This window comes from Canis lupus, chromosome 26 (assembly GCF_003254725.2).
Source record: "Canis lupus dingo isolate Sandy chromosome 26, ASM325472v2, whole genome shotgun sequence".
NCBI lineage: Eukaryota > Metazoa > Chordata > Mammalia > Carnivora > Canidae > Canis > Canis lupus.
This window is the reverse complement of record NC_064268.1, coordinates 29,174,845-29,197,044: the sequence shown is the minus strand read 5'-3', so window position 1 is coordinate 29,197,044 and position 22,200 is coordinate 29,174,845. Positions and strand designations below refer to the sequence as shown.

General features: G+C 39.4%; 1 protein-coding gene across 4 annotated transcripts in view; it reads right to left on the bottom strand.

Annotated features, from left to right (window-relative positions):
• The window catches only part of CLTCL1 (clathrin heavy chain like 1), a 94,632-nt gene that overhangs the window by 58,497 nt on the left and 13,935 nt on the right, over nt 1-22,200 (bottom strand). For all 4 annotated transcript variants that reach the window (XM_025474863.3, XM_025474864.3, XM_025474862.2 and 1 more), the window contains exon 3: nt 16,800-17,068. In XM_025474863.3, coding sequence (XP_025330648.1) covers nt 16,800-17,068 — 269 coding nt within the window. The remainder of the gene's footprint in view (nt 1-16,799; nt 17,069-22,200) is intronic.

Below are 22,200 nucleotides of genomic sequence, written 5' to 3'. Positions count from 1 at the left end.
CCGGCAGAGGAAGAGGCTCCGTGCAGAGGGGGGGCTGCACGGAGGGGGCTGCCCGGCTCCGGGAGCAGCTTGGAGGGGCTCGGGCGAGGCTAAGCGGAGAGGCGGCTGTGTGGCCGGGAGCACGAATCCAACAGCGCAGACCCGGAGCACAGGGTGCCGGAAACAGCCCAGGATCCGGCCACCCCCCGGGACAGGCAGAGGCCGGGAGGGCCCAGGACAGCAAGGACGCTCCTGCCCCGAGCTGAGAAGATCAGCGGCCCCACCCCCCGGAGCCTCCAGGCCCTGCAGGCTGAGAGCTCTGTAGTTACTGCGGGAGCTGAATCCAGGGCTCTAGAGCTGCCGCAGCCACTGGGGTTGTTCCTCCTGGGGCCTCACGGGGTAAACAACCCCCACTGAGCCCTGCACCAGGTAAGGGGCAGAGCAGCTCCCCCAAGTGCTAACACCTGAAAATCAGCACAACAGGCCCCTCCCTCAGAAGACCAGCTAGATGGACAAGTTCCAGGGGAAGTCAAGGGACTTAAAGCATACAGAATCAGAAGATACTCCCCCGTTTTTTTTTTCTTTTTGATTTCTGATTGCTTCCCCCACCCTTTTTTTCACCTTTCTTTCTTTTTCTTTCTCTTTTTCTTTTTTCTTTCCTTTTCTCTCTTTTTCTCCTTTTCCCAATACAACTTGTTTTTGGCCACTCTGCACTGAGCAAAATGACTAGAAGGAAAACCTCACCTCAAAAGAAAGAATCAGAAACAGTCCTCTCTCCCACAAGAGTTACAAAATCTGGATTACAATTCAATGTCAGAAAGCCAATTCAGGGATCCCTGGGTGGCGCAGTGGATTAGCGCCTGCCTTTGGCCCAGGGCGCGATCCTGGAGACCCGGGATCGAATCCCACGTCAGGCTCCCGGTGCATGGAGCCTGCTTCTCCCTCTGCCTGTGTCTCTGCCTCTCTCTCTCTCTCTCTCTCTCTGTGACTATCATAAATAAATTAAAAAAAAAAAAAAGAAAGCCAATTCAGAAGCACTATTATACAGCTACTGGTGGCTCTAGAAAAAAGCATAAAGGACTCAAGAGACTTCGTGACTGCAGAATTTAGATCCAATCAGGCAGAAATTAAAAATCAACTGAATGAGATGCAATCCAAACTAGAAGTCCTAACGACGAGGGTTAACGAGGTGGAAGAACGAGTGAGTGACATAGAAGACAAGTTGATGGCAAAGAGGGAAACTGAGGAAAAAAGAGACAGACAATTAAAAGACCATGAAGACAGAGGGAAATAAACGACAGCCTGAGGAAGAAAAACCTACGTTTAATTGGGGTTCCTGAGGGCGCCGAAAGGGACAGAGGGCCAGAATATGTATTTGAACAAATCCTAGCTGAAAACTTTCCTAATCTGGGAAGGGAAACAGGCATTCAGATCCAGGAAATAGAGAGATCCCCCCTAAAATAAATAAAAACCGTTCAACACCTCGACATTTAATAGTGAAGCTTGCAAATTCCAAAGATAAAGAGAAGATCCTTAAAGCAGCAAGAGACAAGAAATCCCTGACTTTTATGGGGAGGAATATTAGGGTAACAGCAGACCTCTCCACAGAGACCTGGCAGGCAAGAAAGGGCTGGCAGGATATATTCGGGTCCTAAATGAGAAGAACATGCAACCAAGAATACTTTATCCAGCAAGGCTCTCATTCAAAATGGAAGGAGAGATAAAGAGCTTCCAAGACAGGCAGGAACTGAAAGAATATGTGACCTCCAAACCAGCTCTGCAAGAAATTTTAAGGGGGACTCTTAAAATTCCACTTTAAGAAGTTCAGTGCAACAATCCACAAAAACAAGGACTGAATAGATATCATGATGACACTAAACTCATATCTGTCAATAGTAACTGAACGTGAATGGGCTTAATGACCCCATCAAAAGGCGCAGGGTTTCAGACTGGATAAAAAAGCAGGACCCATCTATTTGCTGTCTACAAGAGACTCATTTTAGACAGAAGGACACCTACAGCCTGAAAATAAAAGGTTGGAGAACCATTTACCACTCAAATGGTCCTCAAAAGAAAGCAGGGGTAGCCATCCTTATATCAGATAAACTAAAATTTACCCCGAAGACTGTAGTGAGAGATGAAGAGGGACACTATCTCATACTTAAAGGATCTATCCAACAAGAGGACTTAACAATCCTCAATATATATGCCCCGAATGTGGGAGCTGTCAAATATTTAAACCAATTAATAACCAAAGTGAAGAAATATTTAGATAATAATACACTTATACTTGGTGACTTCAATCTAGCTCTTTCTACCCTCGACAGGTCTTCTAAGCACAACATCTCCAAAGAAACGAGAGCTTTTTTTTTTTTTTTTTTTTTTTTTATTCATGATAGGCACACAGTGAGAGAGAGAGGCAGAGACACAGGCAGAGGGAGAAGCAGGCTCCATGCACCGGGAGCCCGACGTGGGATTCGATCCCGGATCTCCAGGATCGCGCCCTGGGCCAAAGGCAGGCGCCAAACCGCTGCGCCACCCAGGGATCCCAGAAACGAGAGCTTTAAACGATACACTGGACCAGATGGATTTCACAGATATCTACAGAACTTTACATCCAAACTCAACTGAATACACATTCTTCTCAAGCGCACATGGAACTTTCTCCAGAATAGACCACATACTGGGTCACAAATTGGGTCTGAACTGATACCAAAAGATTGGGATCGTCCCCTGCATATTCTCAGACCATAATGCCTTGAAATTAGAACTAAATCACAACAAGAAGTTTGGAAGGACCTCAAACACGTGGAGGTTAAGGACCATCCTGCTAAAAGATGAAAGGGTCAACCAGGAAATTAAGGAAGAATTAAAAAGATTCATGGAAACTAATGAGAATGAAGATACAACCGTTCAAAATCTTTGGGATGCAGCAAAAGCAGTCCTAAGGGGGAAATACATCGCAATACAAGCATCCATTCAAAAACTGGAAAGAACTCAAATACAAAAGCTAACCTTACACATAAAGGAGCTAGAGAATAAACAGCAGATGGACCCTACGCCCAGCAGAAGAAGAGAGAGAGTTAATTAAAATTCGAGCAGAACTCAACAAAATCGAGACCAGAAGAACTGTGGAACAGATCAACAGAACCAGGAGTTGGTTCTTTGAAAGAATTAATTAGATAGATAAACCATTAGCCAACCTTATTAAAAAGAAGAGAGAGAAGATTCAAATTAATAAAGTCATAAATGAGAAAGGAGAGATCACTACCAACACCAAGGAAATACAAACGATTTTAAAAACATATTATGAACAGCTATACGCCCATAAATTAGGCAATCTAGAAGAAATGGACGCATTCCTGGAAAGCCACAAACTACCAAAACTGGAACAGGAGGAAATAGAAAACCTGAACAGGCCAATAACCAGGGAGGAAATTGAAGCAGTCATCAAAAACCTCCCAAGACACAAGAGTCCAGGGCCAGATGGCTTCCCAGGGGAATTCTATCAAATGTTTAAAGAAGAAATCATACCTATTCTACTAAAGCTGTTTGGAAAGATAGAAAGAGATGGAGTACTTCCAAATTCATTCTATGAGGCCAGCATCACCTTAATTCCAAAACCAGACAAAGACCCCACCAAAAAGGAGAATTACAGACCAATATCCCTGATGAACATGGATGCAAAAATTCTCAACAAGATACTAGCCAATAGGATCCAACAGCACATTAAGAAAATTATTCACCATGACCAAGTAGGATTTATCCCCGGGACACAAGGCTGGTTCAACACTCGTAAAACAATCAATGTGATTCATCATATCAGCAAGAGAAAAACCAAGAACCATATGATCCTCTCATTAAATGCTGAGAAAACATTTGACAAAATACAGCATCCATTCCTGATCAAAACTCTTCAGAGTGTAGGGAGAGAGGGAACTTTCCTTGACATCTTAAAAGCCATCTACGAAAAGCCCACAGCAAATATTCTCAATGGGGAAGCACTGGGAGCCTTTCCCCTAAGATCAGGAACAAGACAGGGATGTCCACTCTCACCACTGCTGTTCAACATAGTACTGGAAGTCCTAGCCTCAGCAATCAGACAACAAAAAGACATTAAAGGCATTCAAATTGGCAAAGAAGAAGTCAAACTCTCCCTCTTCGCCGATGACATGATACTCTACATAGAAAACCCAAAAGCCTCCACCCCAAGATTGCTAGAATTCATACAGCAATTTGGTAGCGTGGCAGGATACAAAATCAATGCCCAGAAATCAATGGCATTTCTATACACTAACAATGAGACTGAAGAAAGAGAAATTAAGGAGTCAATCTCATTTACAATTGCACCCAAAAGCATAAGATACCTAGGAATAAACCTAACCAAAGAGGTAAAGGATCCATACCCTAAAAACTATAGAACACTTCTGAAAGAAATTGAGGAAGACACAAAGAGATGGAAAAATATTCCATGCTCATGGATTGGCAGAATTAATATTGTGAAAATGTCAATGTTACCCAGGGCAATTTACACGTTTAATGCAATCCCTATCAAAATACCATGGACTTTCTTCAGAGAGTTAGAACAAATTATTTTAAGATTTGTGTGGAATCAGAAAAGACCCCGAATAGCCAGGGGAATTTTAAAAAAGAAAACCATATCTGGGGGCATCACAATGCCAGATTTCAGGTTGTACTACAAAGCTGTGGTCAAGACAGTGTGGTACTGGCACAAAAACAGACACATAGATCAATGGAACAGAATAGAGAATCCAGAAGTGGACCCTCAACTTTATGGTCAACTAATACTCGATAAAGGAGGAAAGACTATCCATTGGAAGAAAGACAGTCTCTTCAATAAATGGTGCTGGGAAAATTGGACATCCACACGCAGAAGAATGAAACTAGACCACTCTCTTTCACCATACACAAAGATAAACTCAAAATGGATGAAAGATCTAAATGTGAGACAAGATTCCATCAAAATCCTAGAGGAGAACACAGGCAACACCCTTTTTGAACTTGGCCACAGTAACTTCTTGCAAGATACATCCACAAAGGCAAAAGAAACAAAAGCAAAAATGAACTATTGGGACTTCATCAAGATAAGAAGCTTTTGCACAGCAAAGGATACAGTCTACAAAACTAAAAGACAACCTACAGAATGGGAGGAGATGCAAATGACATATCAGATAAAGGGCTAGTTTCCAAGATCTATAAAGAACTTCTTAAACTTAACACCAAAGAAACAAACAATCCGGGATCCCTGGGTGGCGCAGCAGTTTGGCGCCTGCCTTTGGCCCGGGGCGCGATCCTGGAGACCCGGGATCGAATCCCACATCGGGCTCCCGGTGCATGGAGCCTGCTTCTCCCTCTGCCTGTGTCTCTGCCCCTCTCTCTCTCTCTGTGACTATCATAAATAAATAAAAATTAAAAAAAAAAGAAACAAACAATCCAATCATGAAATCGGCAAAATACATGAAGAGAAATCTCACAGAGGAAGACAATAGACATGGCCAACATGCACATGAGAAAATGCTCTGCATCACTTGCCATCAGGGAAATACAAATCAAAACCACAATGAGATACCACCTCACACCAGTGAGAATGGGGAAAATTAACAAGGCAGGAAACAACAAATGTTGGAGAGGATGCGGAGAAAAGGGAACCCTCTTACACTGTTGGTGGGAATGTGAATTGGTGCAGCCACTCTGGAAAACTGTGTGGAGGTTCCTCAAAGAGTTAAAAATAGACCTGCCCTACGACCCAGCAATTGCACTGTTGGGGATTTACCCCAAAGATTCAGATGCAATGAAACGCCGGGACACCTGCACCCCGATGTTTCTAGCAGCAATGTCCACAATAGCCAAACTGTGGAAGGAGCCTCAGTGTCCATTGAAAGATGAATGGAGGGATCCCTGGGTGGCGCAGCGGTTTGGCGCCTGCCTTTGGCCCAGGGCGCGATCCTGGAGACCCGGGATCGAATCCCACGTCGGGCTCCCGGTGCATGGAGCCTGCTTCTCCCTCTGCCTGTGTCTCTGCCTCTCTCTCTCTCTCTCTCTCTCTCTCTGTGACTATCATAAAAAAAAAAAAGTCTAAAAAAAAAAAAAAGAAAGATGAATGGATAAAGAAGATGTGGTTTATGTATACAATGGAATATTACTCAGCCATTAGAAATGACAAATACCCACCATTTGCTTCTACGTGGATGGAATTATGCTGAGTGAAGTAAGACAATCGGAGGAGGACAAACAGTGTATGTTCTCATTCATTTGGGGAATATAAATAATAGTGAAAGGGAATATAAGGGAAGGGAGAAGAAATGTGTGGGAAATATCAGAAAGGGAGACAGAACATAAAGACTCCTAACTCTGGGAAACGAACTAGGGGTGGTGGAAGGGGAGGAGGGCGGGGGTTGGGGGTGAGTGGGTGACAGGCACTGAGGGGGACACTTGACGGGATGAGCACTGGGTGTTATTCTGTATGTTGGTAAATTGAACACCAATAAAAAATTAATTTATTAAAAAAAAATAAAATAAAAGATTTCTCAGACATGACGATCTCCTTATAAATGATCAGGATTCCTAAAGGTATTTTTAACAACTTTGAGATATAATTCATTTACCATTAATTCATTCATTTGAAGCATACTATTCAATGTTTTTTAGTTTATTCACAAGATTGTACAATCATCACAATATAATTTTAAAACACTTTCATCCCTTAACAAAAACCTCATTAACAGCCAACCCTCATTCCCACCTCCCACACTCCATCCTCAAAGCAACTGCTTATCCATTTTCTATCTCTGTAGATAATTACTATTCTGAATGTCTCATAAAAATGGAATCATACAATATGTGGGGTTTTTTGTGCCGACACCTTTCACTTAGCTTATTATTTCCAAGATTAAGCATGATATAGCATATATCAGTAGAGATGACTTGAGCAATATGAAGAAGGTTAGGGTCATAGACCCAACACAGTAAAAAAATTCATGTATTAACTTTTGACTCTTCAAAAACTTAACTACTAATAGTTTACTGCTGACCAGAAACCTTACCAATAACATAGTCAAATAACACATATTTTGTATGGTATATGTATTATGCACTGCATTCTCACAAAACTAAAAAAAAGTGTTAAAAAATCATGAGAAAATACATTTACAATACTATACTGTATTTATTGAAAAAAAATTCGGCTGTAAGTAAACTCATACACTTCAAACCCATGTTGTTCAAAAGTCAACTGTACTTCATTTCTTTTTAAGGTCAAATAAATATCCCACTGTCAAATATCTACACAGTAGATATATTTATCAGTAGATGGACTTTTGGATTACTTCCACGTTTTGCCTAAAATAGTGTTTTAACTGATGGTTAACAGAGGGGAGGTGGGGGAGGTGGGTTAAGTGAATTTGATGGGGATTAAGGAGTATATTTGTGATGATCATCAGGTGTTATATATATTGAAAGTGTTGAATTGCCATATTGTACACCTGAAGCTAATATGACACACTATGTTAACCAATTGTAACTTACTTTTTTTAAAATGATTTTATTTATTTATTCATAGAGACAGAGAGAGAGAGAGAGAGAGAGAGAGAGAGAGGCAGAGGCACAGGCAGAGGGAGAAGCAGGCTCCATGCAGGGAGCCTGATGTGGGACTCGATCCAGGGTCCCCAGGATCAAACCCCGGGCTGCAGGCGGTGTTAAACCACTGTGCCACCAGGCTGCCCTGGAATTTACTTTTTTAAAAAATTTTATTTATTTATTCTCGAGAGACAGAGAGAGAGACAGACAGACAGACAGAGAGGGCTCCATGCAGGGAGCCCAACGTGGGACTCGACCCCAGGTCTCCAGGATCACACCCTGGGCCGAAGTCAGGTGGCTAAACCACTGAGCCACCTGGGCTGCCCAACCAATTGGAATTTAAATTAAAACTCAAGGTGGGTTAGTGAAGTAAGTCAATCGGAGGAGGACAAACATTATATGTTCTCATTCATTTGGGGAATATAAATAATAGTGAAAGGGAATATAAGGGAAGGGAGAAGAAACGTGTGGGAAATATCAGAAAGGGAGACAGAACATAAAGACTCCTAACTCTGGGAAACGAACTAGGGGTGGTGGAAGGGGAGGAGGGCGGGGGTTGGGGGTGAATGGGTGACGGGCACTGAGGGGGGCACTCGACGGGATGAGCACTGGGTGTTATTCTGTATGTTGGTAAATTGAACACCAATAAAAAATAAATTTATTATAAAAAAAAACTCAAGGTGGGGGGTGCACCTGAGTGGCTCAGTTTGTTATGTGTCCGACACTCGATTTTGGCTCAGGTCATGACATCAGAGTTATGAGATTGAGCCCTCTGCTGGGCTCTCCACTGGGCACGGAGCCTCCATTCCTTCCTCTCCTTTGCTTTGTCACATAAAGTACATATTTCTTTTTGTTTTTGTTTTTTGTTTTTTTGTTTGTTTTTTGTTTTGTCACATAAAGTACATATTTATACATCATTAACACAGATTTATAATTATTGCTTTAGTAGTCATCTTTGAACTCACATAAAAAAAATAGTCATACACAAAAACTACCTTTATGCAGTCTTTTATGTTTACCTATACAGTTTACTCATACTGTGCTCTTTAATTTTTTTTTTTAAATTTTTGTTTATTTATGATAGTCACACAGAGAGAGAGAGAGAGAGAGGCAGAGACACAGGCAGAGGGAGAAGCAGGCTCCATGCACCGGGAGCCCGACGTGGGACTCGATCCTGGGTCTCCAGGATCGCGCCCTGGGCCAAAGGCAGGCGCCAAACCACTGCGCCACCCAGGGATCCCTACTGTGCTCTTTATTTCTTCATGTGGGTTTGGGTTACTGACTTCCATTTCCACCTGAAAGATTCACTTTAGTATTTCTTATAGGGCAGATGTGTTAGAGACAAATTCTCTGTTTTTGTTACTTGGTAATGCCTTAATCTCCCCTTCATTATTTGAAGAATAATTTTGCTGGATATGGAATTCTTGCTTGACAGTCTTATTTTTTTTAAAAGCACTTTGATTATATCATACCACTGCCTGGATGGGTTCTATTAAATCAATTGTTGGGATCCCTGGGTGGCGCAGCGGTTTGGCGCCTGCCTTTGGCCCAGGGCGTGATCCTGGAGACCCGGGATCGAATCCCACATAGGGCTCACGGTGCATGGAGCCTGCTTCTCCCTCTGCCTATGTCTCTGCCTCTCTCTCTCTCTCTCTCTGTGACTACCATAAAAAAAAAAAAGAAATCAATTGTTAATCTGAGAGTCCATTGTGTAAGTTTGCTTCTTTCTTACTGCTGTCAAGATTTTTTGTCTTTTGATAGTTTAATTATGATATATCTGGGTGTAGATTAATGGTTTTCATCAAATTTGCTAAGTTTGGGGCCATTATTTCTTCAAATATTCTTTTCCCCTTTCTTTGTCTCCTGTGGCACTTCCAGTATGTGTACTGACTCACTTGATGTGTTCCACAAATCTATGAGGCTTTTTTAAGTAGACTCTGTGCCCAGCATGGGGGCTTCAACTCACAACCCTGAGGGGCCAAGAGTCATATGCTCTACCAATTGAGCGAGCCAAGCATCCCATAGGCTGTTTTTTTTTTTTCAATACCACCTAGTTCTTTATTATTATGATTTATATGGAGAGACACTGTTCTCATAATTTCCTTTAGTTCCCTGGACATACTTTCTATTAGCTCTTTGAACATACTTAAAATAGTTGACTTACAGTCTTTTTGAAAATAACTCCAATGTCTGGGTTTCCTCAAAACAGTCTCTACTGACTAATTTTCCCCTCTTTGAGCATGGGCTATACTTTGTTTCTTTGCCTATTTCATTTTTGGTGCTGTTGTTGAAAGGTGGATATTTTAAATAGCATAAAGTGACAACTCTGGAAATCAGATATTCCACCCCCCACCCCGGGCTTATTGAAGTTGTTTGTTTAACAAATCTCCTGAACTAAGTCCGTAAAGACTGTATTCTTTGCCATATGTGGTCACTGAGGTCTCTATTCAGCTTAGTGGTCAGTTAATGATTTGAAATAGATTCCTTAAATGCCTTGAGTTTCAGCCTTTGCTGAGAGGGTGTGTATGTGTGGAGACATACCTTCAATACTCTGGCAGGCAGCTTACAATACTGCCTTGGCCTTCAACCTTCCTGCTTGTACAGAGCCTCAAGGTCAGCTAAGGGTGAGAGTTTAAGGCCTTGTCAATCCTCTCTTGGTGCACAGCTCTGTGCATGTACATTTCCCAAGAATATGCTGAAACATTTGAAAGCCTCCTATGAACATGCTTTTAATTTTTTTTAGCCAGCTTCTTATTTACCTCAAGTATTACCATCCTACCAGGCAGTTGTGATGTTAAACAATTGCTCCTGATGGTACATCACAACCATCCCAGGAGGTAAGGCCATTTGCACTGAGGAAGAGTGAGTCAAGTCAAATAAAAGGCAAGGTCTGTGAAAGGAGATTTCCAAGAAACTATTACATAAGTCAAATAATGACATTTATCTGGGAAAGGTGCTTTGGGGAGAAGTTCTAAGCCTTTCTTGCCTCCTTCAGAGGCTGTAAGGTTGCTGTATTTCATCAATTGGTGGAACAACATATTGGTTTTTAACACTATCAGAAACCGTACAGAAGGAGATGGGACTGGCACAAGTTAAAATGTCACCAAACTTGCTGTTCTGAGATGTAGCAAATTTTCTTAAATAAGAGTTCTTTGGATTTTTAAGCCTGTGGTTAATTTCTAGAACTCTGAAAAAGTTGATTTTGGAAATTTTTTGCCATTGTTCTCAGTGCTTTTATGGAGGAGCGAATTTTCAAAGGCCTGTATTCCACCAATCCTGCTGATATACTGTGTTTAATATTTTATGTGGATGTATATTTACATTTCTCTTGGGTATATAAATGGGAGTGGAATTCCTAGATCACACAGTAACTCTACATTTAACTTTTTGGGGGATTGCCAAACTATTTTCCATCAACACTCTGTGTTTTACATTCTCACCAACAATGTATGAAGGTTCCAATTTCTCTACATCCTTGACAACATTTGTTATTGGCGATCTTTTTGATTATAGCCATCCTAATACGTGTGAAGTCACATCACATTTTTTTGGGGGGGGGGGTTGTTTCGTTTGTTTTTTAAGTAAGCTCTACACCCAATGCGGGGTTTGAACTCATCACCTTGAGATCAAGAGGGGCATGCTCTTCTGAATCAGCCAGCCAGCTGTCCCTCACACTGAATTTTCAATTTGTATTTCCACAATGACTAAGGATTTTTTTTTATAAAGACTTTTCATTTATTTATTCATAGAGACACAGAGAGAGGCAGAGACATAGGCAGAAGGAGAACCAGGTTCCCTGCAGGGAGCCTGATGCAGGACTCAGTCTCTGGGATCACGACCCAAGCCAAAGGCAGAGACTCAACCACTGAACCACCCAGATGGTTCAGTAGCCCCAATGACTAATGATGTTAAACAAATTTTCATGTGTTTTTGGAGAAATATCTGTTCAAATCATTTAACGATTTGTAAACTGGATTATTTGCCTTTTTATTATTGAGTTGTAAGAATTCTTTATATATTCTGGATACAAGTCCCTTGTCAGATATATGATCTTGAAATATTTTCTCCAAATGGCGGGTTATTTTTTCACTTTCAAATGGTATCATTTGTAGCACAAAGGATTTTAATTTTGTTTTACCTGTTTTTCTTTTGTTGCTTATGCTTTTGATGTTGTATCTATAAAGGTTCTGCTTAACTCAAGGTCACTAAGATTTGCTATGTTTTCTTCTAAGAGTTTCATAGCTTCAGCTCTTACATTTGGGTTTGATCCATTTTGAGTTAATTTTTAGTATGTTGAGAGGTAGGGGTTCAGTTTCATGCTTTGGTATGTACAGATATCCAGTGTCCCCAAACCATTTGTTAAATGGACTATTATTTCCTGTGTTGAATTGTCTTAGCATCCCTATCAAAAAAATAAACTGATCATAAATGCAAGGATATTATTTCTAGACTCTCAATTTTACCTTATTGATCTATATGTCTACTCTTATCTTGGTACCATACTGTCTCGATGACTGTAGATTTGTAGCAATTTTTGAAATTGGGAAGTATGAGTACTCTAACTTTGTTTTCTTTTCATCAAGACTGTTCTGGCTATTATGAGTTCTCTGCAATTCCATATGAATTTTAGGGTTAGCTTATCAATTTCTACAAAGAATTTATCTGGTATTCTGACAGAGATTATGTTGAATTTGCAGATTAGGGTGTATTAACATCTTTTTAAAAATTTTTATTTATTTATGATAGTCACACAGAGGGGGGGGGCGGGGCAGAGACACAGGCAGAGGGAGAAGCAGGCTCCATCACCCGGAGCCCGACGTGGGATTCGATCCCGGGTCTCCAGGATCGCGCCCTGGGCCAAAGGCAGGCACTAAACCGCTGCACCACCCAGGGATCCCAGTGTATTAACATCTTAAAAATATTAACTATTATGATACATGAACATGAAATGTTTTCCCATTTATTTAGATCTTTAGTTATTTTCAACAGTGTTTTGTAGTTTTAAGGATAAAAGTATGTAACATATATATAGAGAGAGAGAGAGACACTTACAAGTATATAACTTATACATATAAACACATATATAGTTATATAAATTATATACTTTTTATTAAATTTATTCCTATTTTATTCATTTTGATGCTATTATGAATGGAATATCATTTTTAATTATTCATTGAAAGTGTATATTATCTTGCATTCTATAACCTTGTACTTGTTAGTTCTAGAATTTTATTGGATGCCTTAAGATTTTCAATATGTAAAATCATGTCATCTGCAAACAGATGTTTTTAATTCTTCCTTTCAAATCAGGATGCCTTTTATTTCTTTTTCTGATTGTTCTGACTAGAATCTCTAGTCCATTGTTGAACAGCAGTGGCAAAAGTGGACATCTCTGCCTTGTCTGATCTTAGGGGTAAACTTTCAGTCTTTCGCTATTAAGTAAGATGCTAGCTGTGTGTTTTTCTCAGATGCCTTTTATCAGGTTAAGGAAGTTCCTTTCTATTCCTAGTTTGTTGAGCATTTTTATCATAAAAGGTGTTGGGTTTTATACTGTGCTTTTTCTATGTCTGCTGAGATGACCATGTGGTTTTTGTATTTTATTCTATTAATACTGTACATTATTTTCATTGGTTTTCAGATATTAAACCCACCTGATATCACCAGGTAAGTCCCACTTGGTTGTGACATACAATTCTTTTATATGTTGCTGGATTCAGTTCACTAGTATGTTGCTGAAGATTTCTGCATCTATATTCAGAGGAGATAGTGGTTTGCAGTTTTTTTGTGATGTCTTTGGTGTCTGGGTACTAATGGCCTCATAGAATGAATTGAGAAGTGTCCCCTCCTCTTCTATGTTTTAGAAAAGTTTGTGAAGGATTAGTACTACCTTTTCTTTGAATATTTGATAGAATTAACCAGTGAAACCATCTGGGTCAGAGTTTTTCTTTGTAAGTAGTTTTTTCATTAGTAATTATCTTAGCTTGTTATATAGGACTATTCATATTTTCTATTTCTTCTTGAGTCATTTTCATAATCTATGTTTTTCTGGGAATTAGTCCTTTCATCTAAGTTATATAGTTTGCTGGTATACAATATTCTTAGTATTCTCTACTAATTTTTTTTATTTCTGTATGGTTTGTCCCACCTGTTTTGAAGCCATGCCCATTCACTTATGTACTGTCTATGGCTGCCCATACTATAATTTCACAGTTGAGTAATTGTGACAGAGACCAAATTTTGGGGGCCCACAAAGCAAAAAAATTTACTATCTGGGTCTTTATAGAAAAAATATGCTGACCTCCAGCTAAGAAGAACAAAGCAACATTTGAAGTATGCAGGTCAAACTGGAGCAAAGGGCTTTTAAGAAAATATTAGAGGCAGTTAAAAAGTGCAGAATGAATTAACTGTTGTCTTAGTTTTATAAGTCTCAGCTCAAATTTCATTCCAACCCCTCAGACATAATCAATCCTGGGGGAACAAACATATTTCCAGACCAGATTCAGTACCAAGACAGAGTTTCATGGAATAAAGAGGAAACTCAAAAACAAAAAGTATTCTGGGCAAGTATTTGGGAAAAGTGATAAAGGCTACCCTGTGAGTAACTTTGTTCCTTGGTTGAGAGTCCTGCAACTCTACGTACCTCTTTCCAAAAGCAACATAAAGGCTCAAAAAGTACAGCTTTCCCACTGACTCTTGAATAGTATGAAGGGCTATGGAAGAGAGATCTTCTGGCTCCCCTGCCTTCACAAAGTAGAGTGAATCAATTTTTTCTTTTCATGCCCATACCACCTTGAAAATTCACCATGACAGCATATGTCATACAGATTTTATCTGTCTGTAACTCTCTCGCAATTCATCCCAGCATCTCCAGGCTCTCCTCAGCCCTAACATCACAAACACTCCTGTCTTCATTTATATTAGCAACACCTGAACCGTCTGCAACCTCTGTCCACCATTAGGGCCAGCAACATCCAAATCCTTTCAGGGGAAAGCCAAAGGTAGAGTTTTCACATGAGAAAAACTTCATAAATAGCATCTAATCTAGGGTTAGTTTCCTTCCAAGAGGAAATCATTCAAGCTAATAGATGATACATCACAGAAAATGTCCTAGGTGTAAAATTATTCCTTTTATGGAAGCCTGGGCAATCAGACCCAAACAAGCTGTTATGGATGAATCATAATATCATGTGTAGGGGCAATGGGATTGCCCATTATTCTAGATATATATTCCTATAAATACACTGTCATTCCAGCTTAACCCTCAGCCCTGACAATAAGTAAGTGAGGCTGAATGGAAGTCATGGACCTATCTATAAAAGGCTCTGTGACTAAGCAAGTCCTTTATATTACACAAAAGAACTCCCACATCATCTGAGGATGCAAACTTGTCAGTGTAATACAAAGATGAAGGGTTAGAGCAGATATACTTCAGTTCTCCCTTATCTATATCTCATTCTAAGACAAATGCTGGGCCATCATCCAACTCTCCTCTCCCTGAGAGGAGTCCCATGCATCACCAATTTCTAGCCATTTCTCCTCTAAAATCTAAAGCCTTGCATCGGGGCACCTGGCTGACTCAGTCATTAGAGCATGTGACTCTTGATCTTAGGGTTGTGAGTTTGAGCCCCACATTGAGCATAGAGATTACTAAACAAAATTCTCTCTCTCTCTCTCTCTGTGTCTCAAACCTTGCCTCTACTGCTCATCTCCAATGCCAGTGCTTCCATCTAAATCACACATGGCTTACTTCTCCTGGGAGCTGCAGATTGGAAGAGACTTCTAAAGTGAAGAGAAGTACTCCTTCCATCTTTGCTCGCTCTTTACCTTTCTCATACATGTCTTTATTCCAGAACATGCTATATGGTTTCTTCCTGTATCTGCCTATCAACTAGCTTCCCAGCCTCCAGTCTTCATGGTGGTCCCTCCTCGACATCACTGATAGCATTATTTCTATGCCATCATGCTACAGAGAAAGAAAATAAATCATATCACTTTCACTTTAAAATCTGCTGCAGAATTCCCACTGCCAACAGCATGCACTTCAGTCTTGCCCCCACTGATCTCTCAGCCTCTTATGCATCCTATAGGTATCAGCCAAGGTGATACCTGAGACTCACATAAAGAGCCATTCTCTTCCACTTCCATGCCTTTGCATACAGTTTCCTTCCCAAGTGCACTTTTATAGCTGGCAAAATGCAGCTTAAGAGGCCCTTTCTGGGATCCCTGGGTGGTGCAGCGGTTTGGCGCCTGTCTTTGGCCCAGGGCTCGATCCTAGAGACCCGGGATCGAATCCCACATCGGGCTCCCGGTGCATGGAGCCTGCTTCTCTCTCTCTCTCTCTCTCTCTATCATAAATAAATAAAAATTAAAAAACAAACAAACAAACAAAAAAGAGGCCTTTTCTGTTGTGGTCCCTCTCTGACTTAAGGTATTTTCTTACAGCTTCCACAGCACTGTCTTGAAATGTTTGACAGTTTTATAAGTGCTAGAATTCTGTATTTATACTCTTCCCACTAGGCTATGGAAGACCATTCAATGGCCAGAATTAGCTAATAAAGATCTAAAACCAAAAATCCTGTAGTCAAGTATCTGGTGACTAGATTAGCCACCAGGAATGAAAAAAAAGAAGCACAGCAGAAAGTTACTGCTTCTATCATAAAAATAAACAAATTAGTAAGGGCACCTGGGTTGCACTGTCAGTTAAGTGTCTGACTCTTGGTTTCAGCTCAGGTCATGATCTTAGGGTTCTGAGATGGAGCCATATGTCAATCAGGCTCTGTACTGAAAGAGGAGTCTGCTTAAGACTTTCCTTCTCCCTATGCCCTTCCACTCTTGTACTTGCTCACTCTCTCTCCCTCTATTAAAATACATAAATGAATCTTTAAAAAAAGTATATGAATTAGTAACATTCAATTAAAGCCCTTAAAATAGAGCCCCCAAACTACTTTCCATAAACCTATAGGTTCCAAGTGGCTTTACAAAATTCCTCAACAATTAACTTCTCAAAACTATGCCAGAAATAGTTTACAGAATGAGTATCAGTAATCTGATGGAATACAGAGTTAAACTACAATTCTTATACAACCCAAAGTTTGAATTTCTTGTAACCTCTATTTCTTTTAGGCCTGGACCTATTTCTTCTGCCTCAACCCTAATACTAACTTCAGTATTATACCTCTACATTCCATCAGACCAGTCCCTGAAGGCAGCCAAAAGCTTACCTGAGCTGAGATGCCAATGAGGAGCAACCACTTCTGGTACTCATCAGTCCGGTAGTGGATCATCTGGCACCCTGACAGACTGGCATGTCTATCAAACATCTTCACGGGTTGAGAGTCACCTTCCATGCTCCAGTGGTAGACTGTGGTCTCAGTCACCAGGGCAACAGTGTTCACAGAGACCCATTTCCAGAAAATCACCTCTTCTGCCATTGTATGAGACTTCATTTTACTCTTCATTTCAATATTAAAGATCTGAAGTGTCTTCCCAGCTAGTATTTGATGTGATGGAGATTAGAGAAAGATAAATTAAAAATGTGAAAGACAAATTCTTACACTCCTAATTCTGAATCGTTTTAATGTTACTTTAAGTTGTACTACTTACAGGCAATCTGATTAAGAAGGGAAAAAAGCTGCCTCAGTAGTAATTAACCACACTTTGATGTCTCAATATTGAGAAGAGCCTTCTTCAAAAGAAGAATGTAAAAGTGTGTGAATATATAATGTATGAGTAACAGTCAGAAATTAGTTCTTTTGAAGCAACTATCAGGAGAATCAGTTTTAAATTGTTATCTTCTAGTTTTAAAATGTTTCTGGATAAGTCAGCAAAAACAAGACTCAAAGATTTCAGTTTTACAAAAGGAAAATCATTCTGAAGGTGGATGGTCCTGATAGGTGTACAACAACATAAATGTACTTAAGACCACTGAACAATACACTAAAAATGGTTAAGATAATAGACTCCATGATATATATTTAGCTGCAACTCTTAAAAATTGAAAAAACTTGGAGATTTCAATACCCCACTCTAAATAATAAAACAACTAGACAGAAAAATATACTTGAACATTACTGACCAATTCAACCTAACATCTTTAGAACACATTACCCAATAAGAAAATACAATACATTCTTTCCAAGTATACCTGAAACATATTCTAGGATAGATCTTATGCTTGGCTATTAAAAAAGTATCAAGAAATTTTAAAATTTAAAGTCATATAAGTTATCTGATTACAACAAAATTATTAAAAAGCAACAGAAAAAAAGTGTGAGATATTCCCAAATTTTGGAATTCAACCACATACCACATGCTTCTATATAGCCCATGCATCAAAGAAGAAATTACAAAGAAAATTAGAAAATATGTTGAACTGAATAAAATAACAAGTACAACATATCAATTTTGGGGTTGCAGCTAAGGCACTACTTAAAGAAAAAATATCATTTTAAACATCAAGATCATAAAAGAATATCTCAAACCAATAAAGTTTCCAACTTAATAAACTATAAAAAGAGTAAACTAAACCCAAAGCAACAAAAAACAGAAATTAAGAATAGAGTAAAAATCAAGGAAGGAAACAAAAAATAATAAAGAAAAATCAATAAAATAAAAAGTTGACTCTTCACAACAATCAAGAAAATTGACAAAATGATCAAGAAAAAAAAGGTAAGATCCAAATTACCAAAATTAGGAATAAAAGAGAGGACATCAGAGGTGATCTTGGAGAAATTAAAAGGACTATGAGTGAATAGTATGAACAATTTTATGTCAACCCAGTAGAGGACTTAAATAGAGAACTTGGATATAAATTCCTAGAAAGAGAAATTACCAAAACTGACACAAGAAAGAAAAATCTGAACAAATTTACAGCAAGTAAAGAAGCTGAACTCTCAGTTTAAAATCATCTCACAAAGGAAAACCCAAGCTCAAAAGGCTTTCACTGATGAATTCTATCAAGTACTCAAAGATGACTCAAGTAACAAGTCTCTCACAAACTTCAGGAAGCAGAAAAGGGACCACTTCCCACCTCATTCTGTAAGGCCAATACTAACCTAATTCCAAAGTTAAAGACATCACAAGAAAACACAGACCAATCATCATAAAAACAGACAGAAAAGTCCTTAAAACAGGAGTGAACCAAATCCAGCCACATATAAAAACAATCATGGGGCACATAGGTGGCTAAGTTGGTTACATGTACAACTCTTGGTTTCAGCTCAGATCATGATCTCGGGGTTGTGAGATCAAGCCAAGCTCTGCGTTGGGCTCCATACTCAGTGCAGAGTCTGCTGGAGAGTCTCTCCTTCTTCCTCTTTCTCCCCTACCTCTTCCCCCTACTCTTGCACATGCTATCTAAACAAACAAACAAAAAATCTTTTAAAAAATACTTTGAAAAATATGAAGTTGGAGTACCAACACTGATTTCAAACTTACTATAAAGCCATAGTAATCAAGTAATTGGCACAAGGTTGAGGATATGGATCAATGAAACAGAATGAGTGTCTAGAAGTTGATCTTTCTATTTATGGTCAATTGACTTTAACCAAAGGTGCTAGATAATTCAATGGGATATTCATTCTCAACAAATGGTGCTTGGACAAGTGAATGCCCTTACCCCACCAAAAAAATGATGATGATGATGATGATGACAAAAAGGAGGAAGAAGGGGCAGCCCGGGTGGCTCAGCGATTTACTGCCATCTTCAGCCCAGGGCGTGATCCTGGAGACCCGGGATTGAGTCCCATGTTGGGCTCCCTGCATGGAGCCTGCTTCTCCCTCTGCCTACTTCTCCCTCTGCCTGTGTCTCTGCCTCTCTCTGTGTCTCATGAATAAATAAAATATTTTAAAAAAAAAGAAAGAAAAAGAAAAGGAGGAAGAGGAAGAAGAAGAAAAACCTTACACCCTTACCACACACAAAAACTAATCCCAAATAGACTATGAACTTAAGTGTAAGAGTTAAAACTTAAAAAAAAACATTAGAAGAAATGCAAAACATCATCATGACCTTGGGCTAGGCTAAGCATTCTCAGGTAGGACTCCAAAATCATGATCCATTAAAGAAAAAAACTGGTAAGCTGGACTTTAACAAAATTAAATTTTTTCTTCAAAAGATACATCAAGAAAATAAAATGATGAGCTACAAAATGGGAGAAAATATGTAGATCACATATTTGATAAATGATTTATATCCAGGATATATAAAGAACCCTTAAAATTCAGTAAGACAAATAAGCCAATTAAGAAATAAGCAAAAGATTGTAGATACTTCTCTAACAAGATATGAGTGGCAAATAAAATAAAACAAAAAAGATATATAAATGGAATTGCTATGATTAAAAAAAAAGACAATATTATAAAGCTTTCATATATGTTGCAAAAACTAGAATCCCCATACATTATTGACAGGAACACAAAATGTACAGCCATTAAGAAACAGGCAGTATCTTAAAAAGCTAAAAAAATTTATCATATGACCCAGCAATTCTACTCCTAGGTATTTAAGAAAAATGGAAACATACATCCACGCAAAGACTTGTCAGCAAGTGTTCATAGCAGCAATATACTTAATGGCCAAAAACTGTAACCAATCCAAATGTCCACAAACTGATAAACAGAGAAACAAAATGTGATATATCTATAGAGTAATGGAGTACTGGAATCTTACTCAACTATAAAAAGGAACTAACTACTGATACAAGCTACAACATGGATGAATCTCAAACATGCTATGCTAATTGAAGGAACCCAGATGTAAAAGACTGTATGTTGTATGATTTCTTTATTTGAAATGTCCAGAAATGGCAAATCTATAGAGTCAGAAAACAGATCAGTAGCTACCTAGGGCTGAGGGTGGGAGTGGGGAACAACTGCAAATGGGAATAAAGGAACTTTCTGTAGTAGTAGAAATGTTCTAAAACAGAGCATGTTGGTGGTTCCGCAACTCAATAAATTTACTAAAAATCACTGAATAGTACACTTAGAATAAATGAATTTTATGGCATATAAATTATACCTGAATAAAGTGGTTAAGAAAGAAAAGACTAGACTAGCAGTTCAACTGTAGGATGGGGGTACCTTTTAGTTTCCAATAGCCTGGGATCACAGAGGGAATTTCCACTAGTTCAAAAACTTGTCAGGTTGTCCTTAGACTGGTTAAGAAGAACTTGTTTTACACGACGTACTAGATATTTAGTGTCACAAAGAGAATAAAACAAAACAAAAACCCTACCAATCTCCTTTGGGAATCAACCTGCTGTTAGACTCTAGTTGCCAGGGTGAAGAATGTGCTACCACAAGGGGGCTCCATCCCACCACCTTTCCTCTCCCCAACTGGGCTAAGAGCTAACTACTAAGCTGGCACCACCCTAACCTATACACAATCCACTTCTAAAAATTAAGAAAAAAGGGAGAGTTTGCAAAAAGAAACACACATGACTACTCAAAAAGCTATGTTTCTTTATTTTTTTTAAGATTTTATTTATTCATGAGAGACACACAGAGAGAGAGGCAGAGACAGAGGCAGAGGTTAGAAGCAGGCTCCATGCAGGGAGCCCAACGTGGGACTCGATCCCAGGTCTCCAGGATCATGCCCTGGGCTGAAGGAGGCACTAAACCACTGAGCCACCTGGGCTGCCCAAAAGGCTATGTTTCATAATAAAAGTAAAAAATATACTTGGGCCAGTAATGCAAGTAGTCAGTCAACTTTTTCTATATAGGGACATATATGATCTTTGTCACATATTTGTCTGTTTTTACAACTCTTTAAAAATATAAAAACCATTCTTAGCTTGGTGATGTACAAAAACCAACAGTTTACTGACCCCTCACTTGGAGCATTAATGTTCCACTAAGATGATGAGCAACTAATGAGGAATTCTACTCCTCACTTCCTCCTCCTTTAGTCAAAGGTAAAAATTTATCTCTGGTTTTATTTATTCATTTTTTAAGATTTTATTTACTTATTTATGAGAGACACAGAGAAAGAAAGGGGCAGAGATGCAGGTAGAGGGAGAAGCAGGCTCCCCACAGGGAGCCTGATGTAGGACTTGACCCCAAAACCCTGGGACCCTGACCTGAGCCAAAGGCAGATGCTCAACCACTGAGCCACCTGGGCATTCTGTATCTCTGATTTTAAAATATTCACCACAAAAGCACCAGTACAGAGTTTCCAGAGAGACTGGGGTGAGTGAATCTGCTCCAGGCTTCTCCAGAAGGATGGGCAGTGATATGGGCTGAGAACCTCAGGAGGTCTCAGCCAGATAAAAGGACAGACTGTGAAGGAAGACCTTTTTTAAAAAGAGGTTCATCTCATCACAAACCTCTTTCCAATCACAAGACTTCACCAGTCAAAATGGGGTATCTGTGAGATTCAAGACCAGGCCCCTTCACTTCACTTTCATGCTTTCACAATGGGACCTATGGAACAGCTAAGTCATACGACGCAATAAAAGTATAATTAAATTATCTCTGTAATACAGCCACTGTTCAAATACCATTTTTTTTTTTAATTCTTAAAGACAGTTTTCCTCATTTTGGTCTAGGGTCTTTGAATCACACTGTGATACTTGCCCACAATTTGTAGTATAAGAGTCCAAGATCATTCTAATGGTCACAAGATTG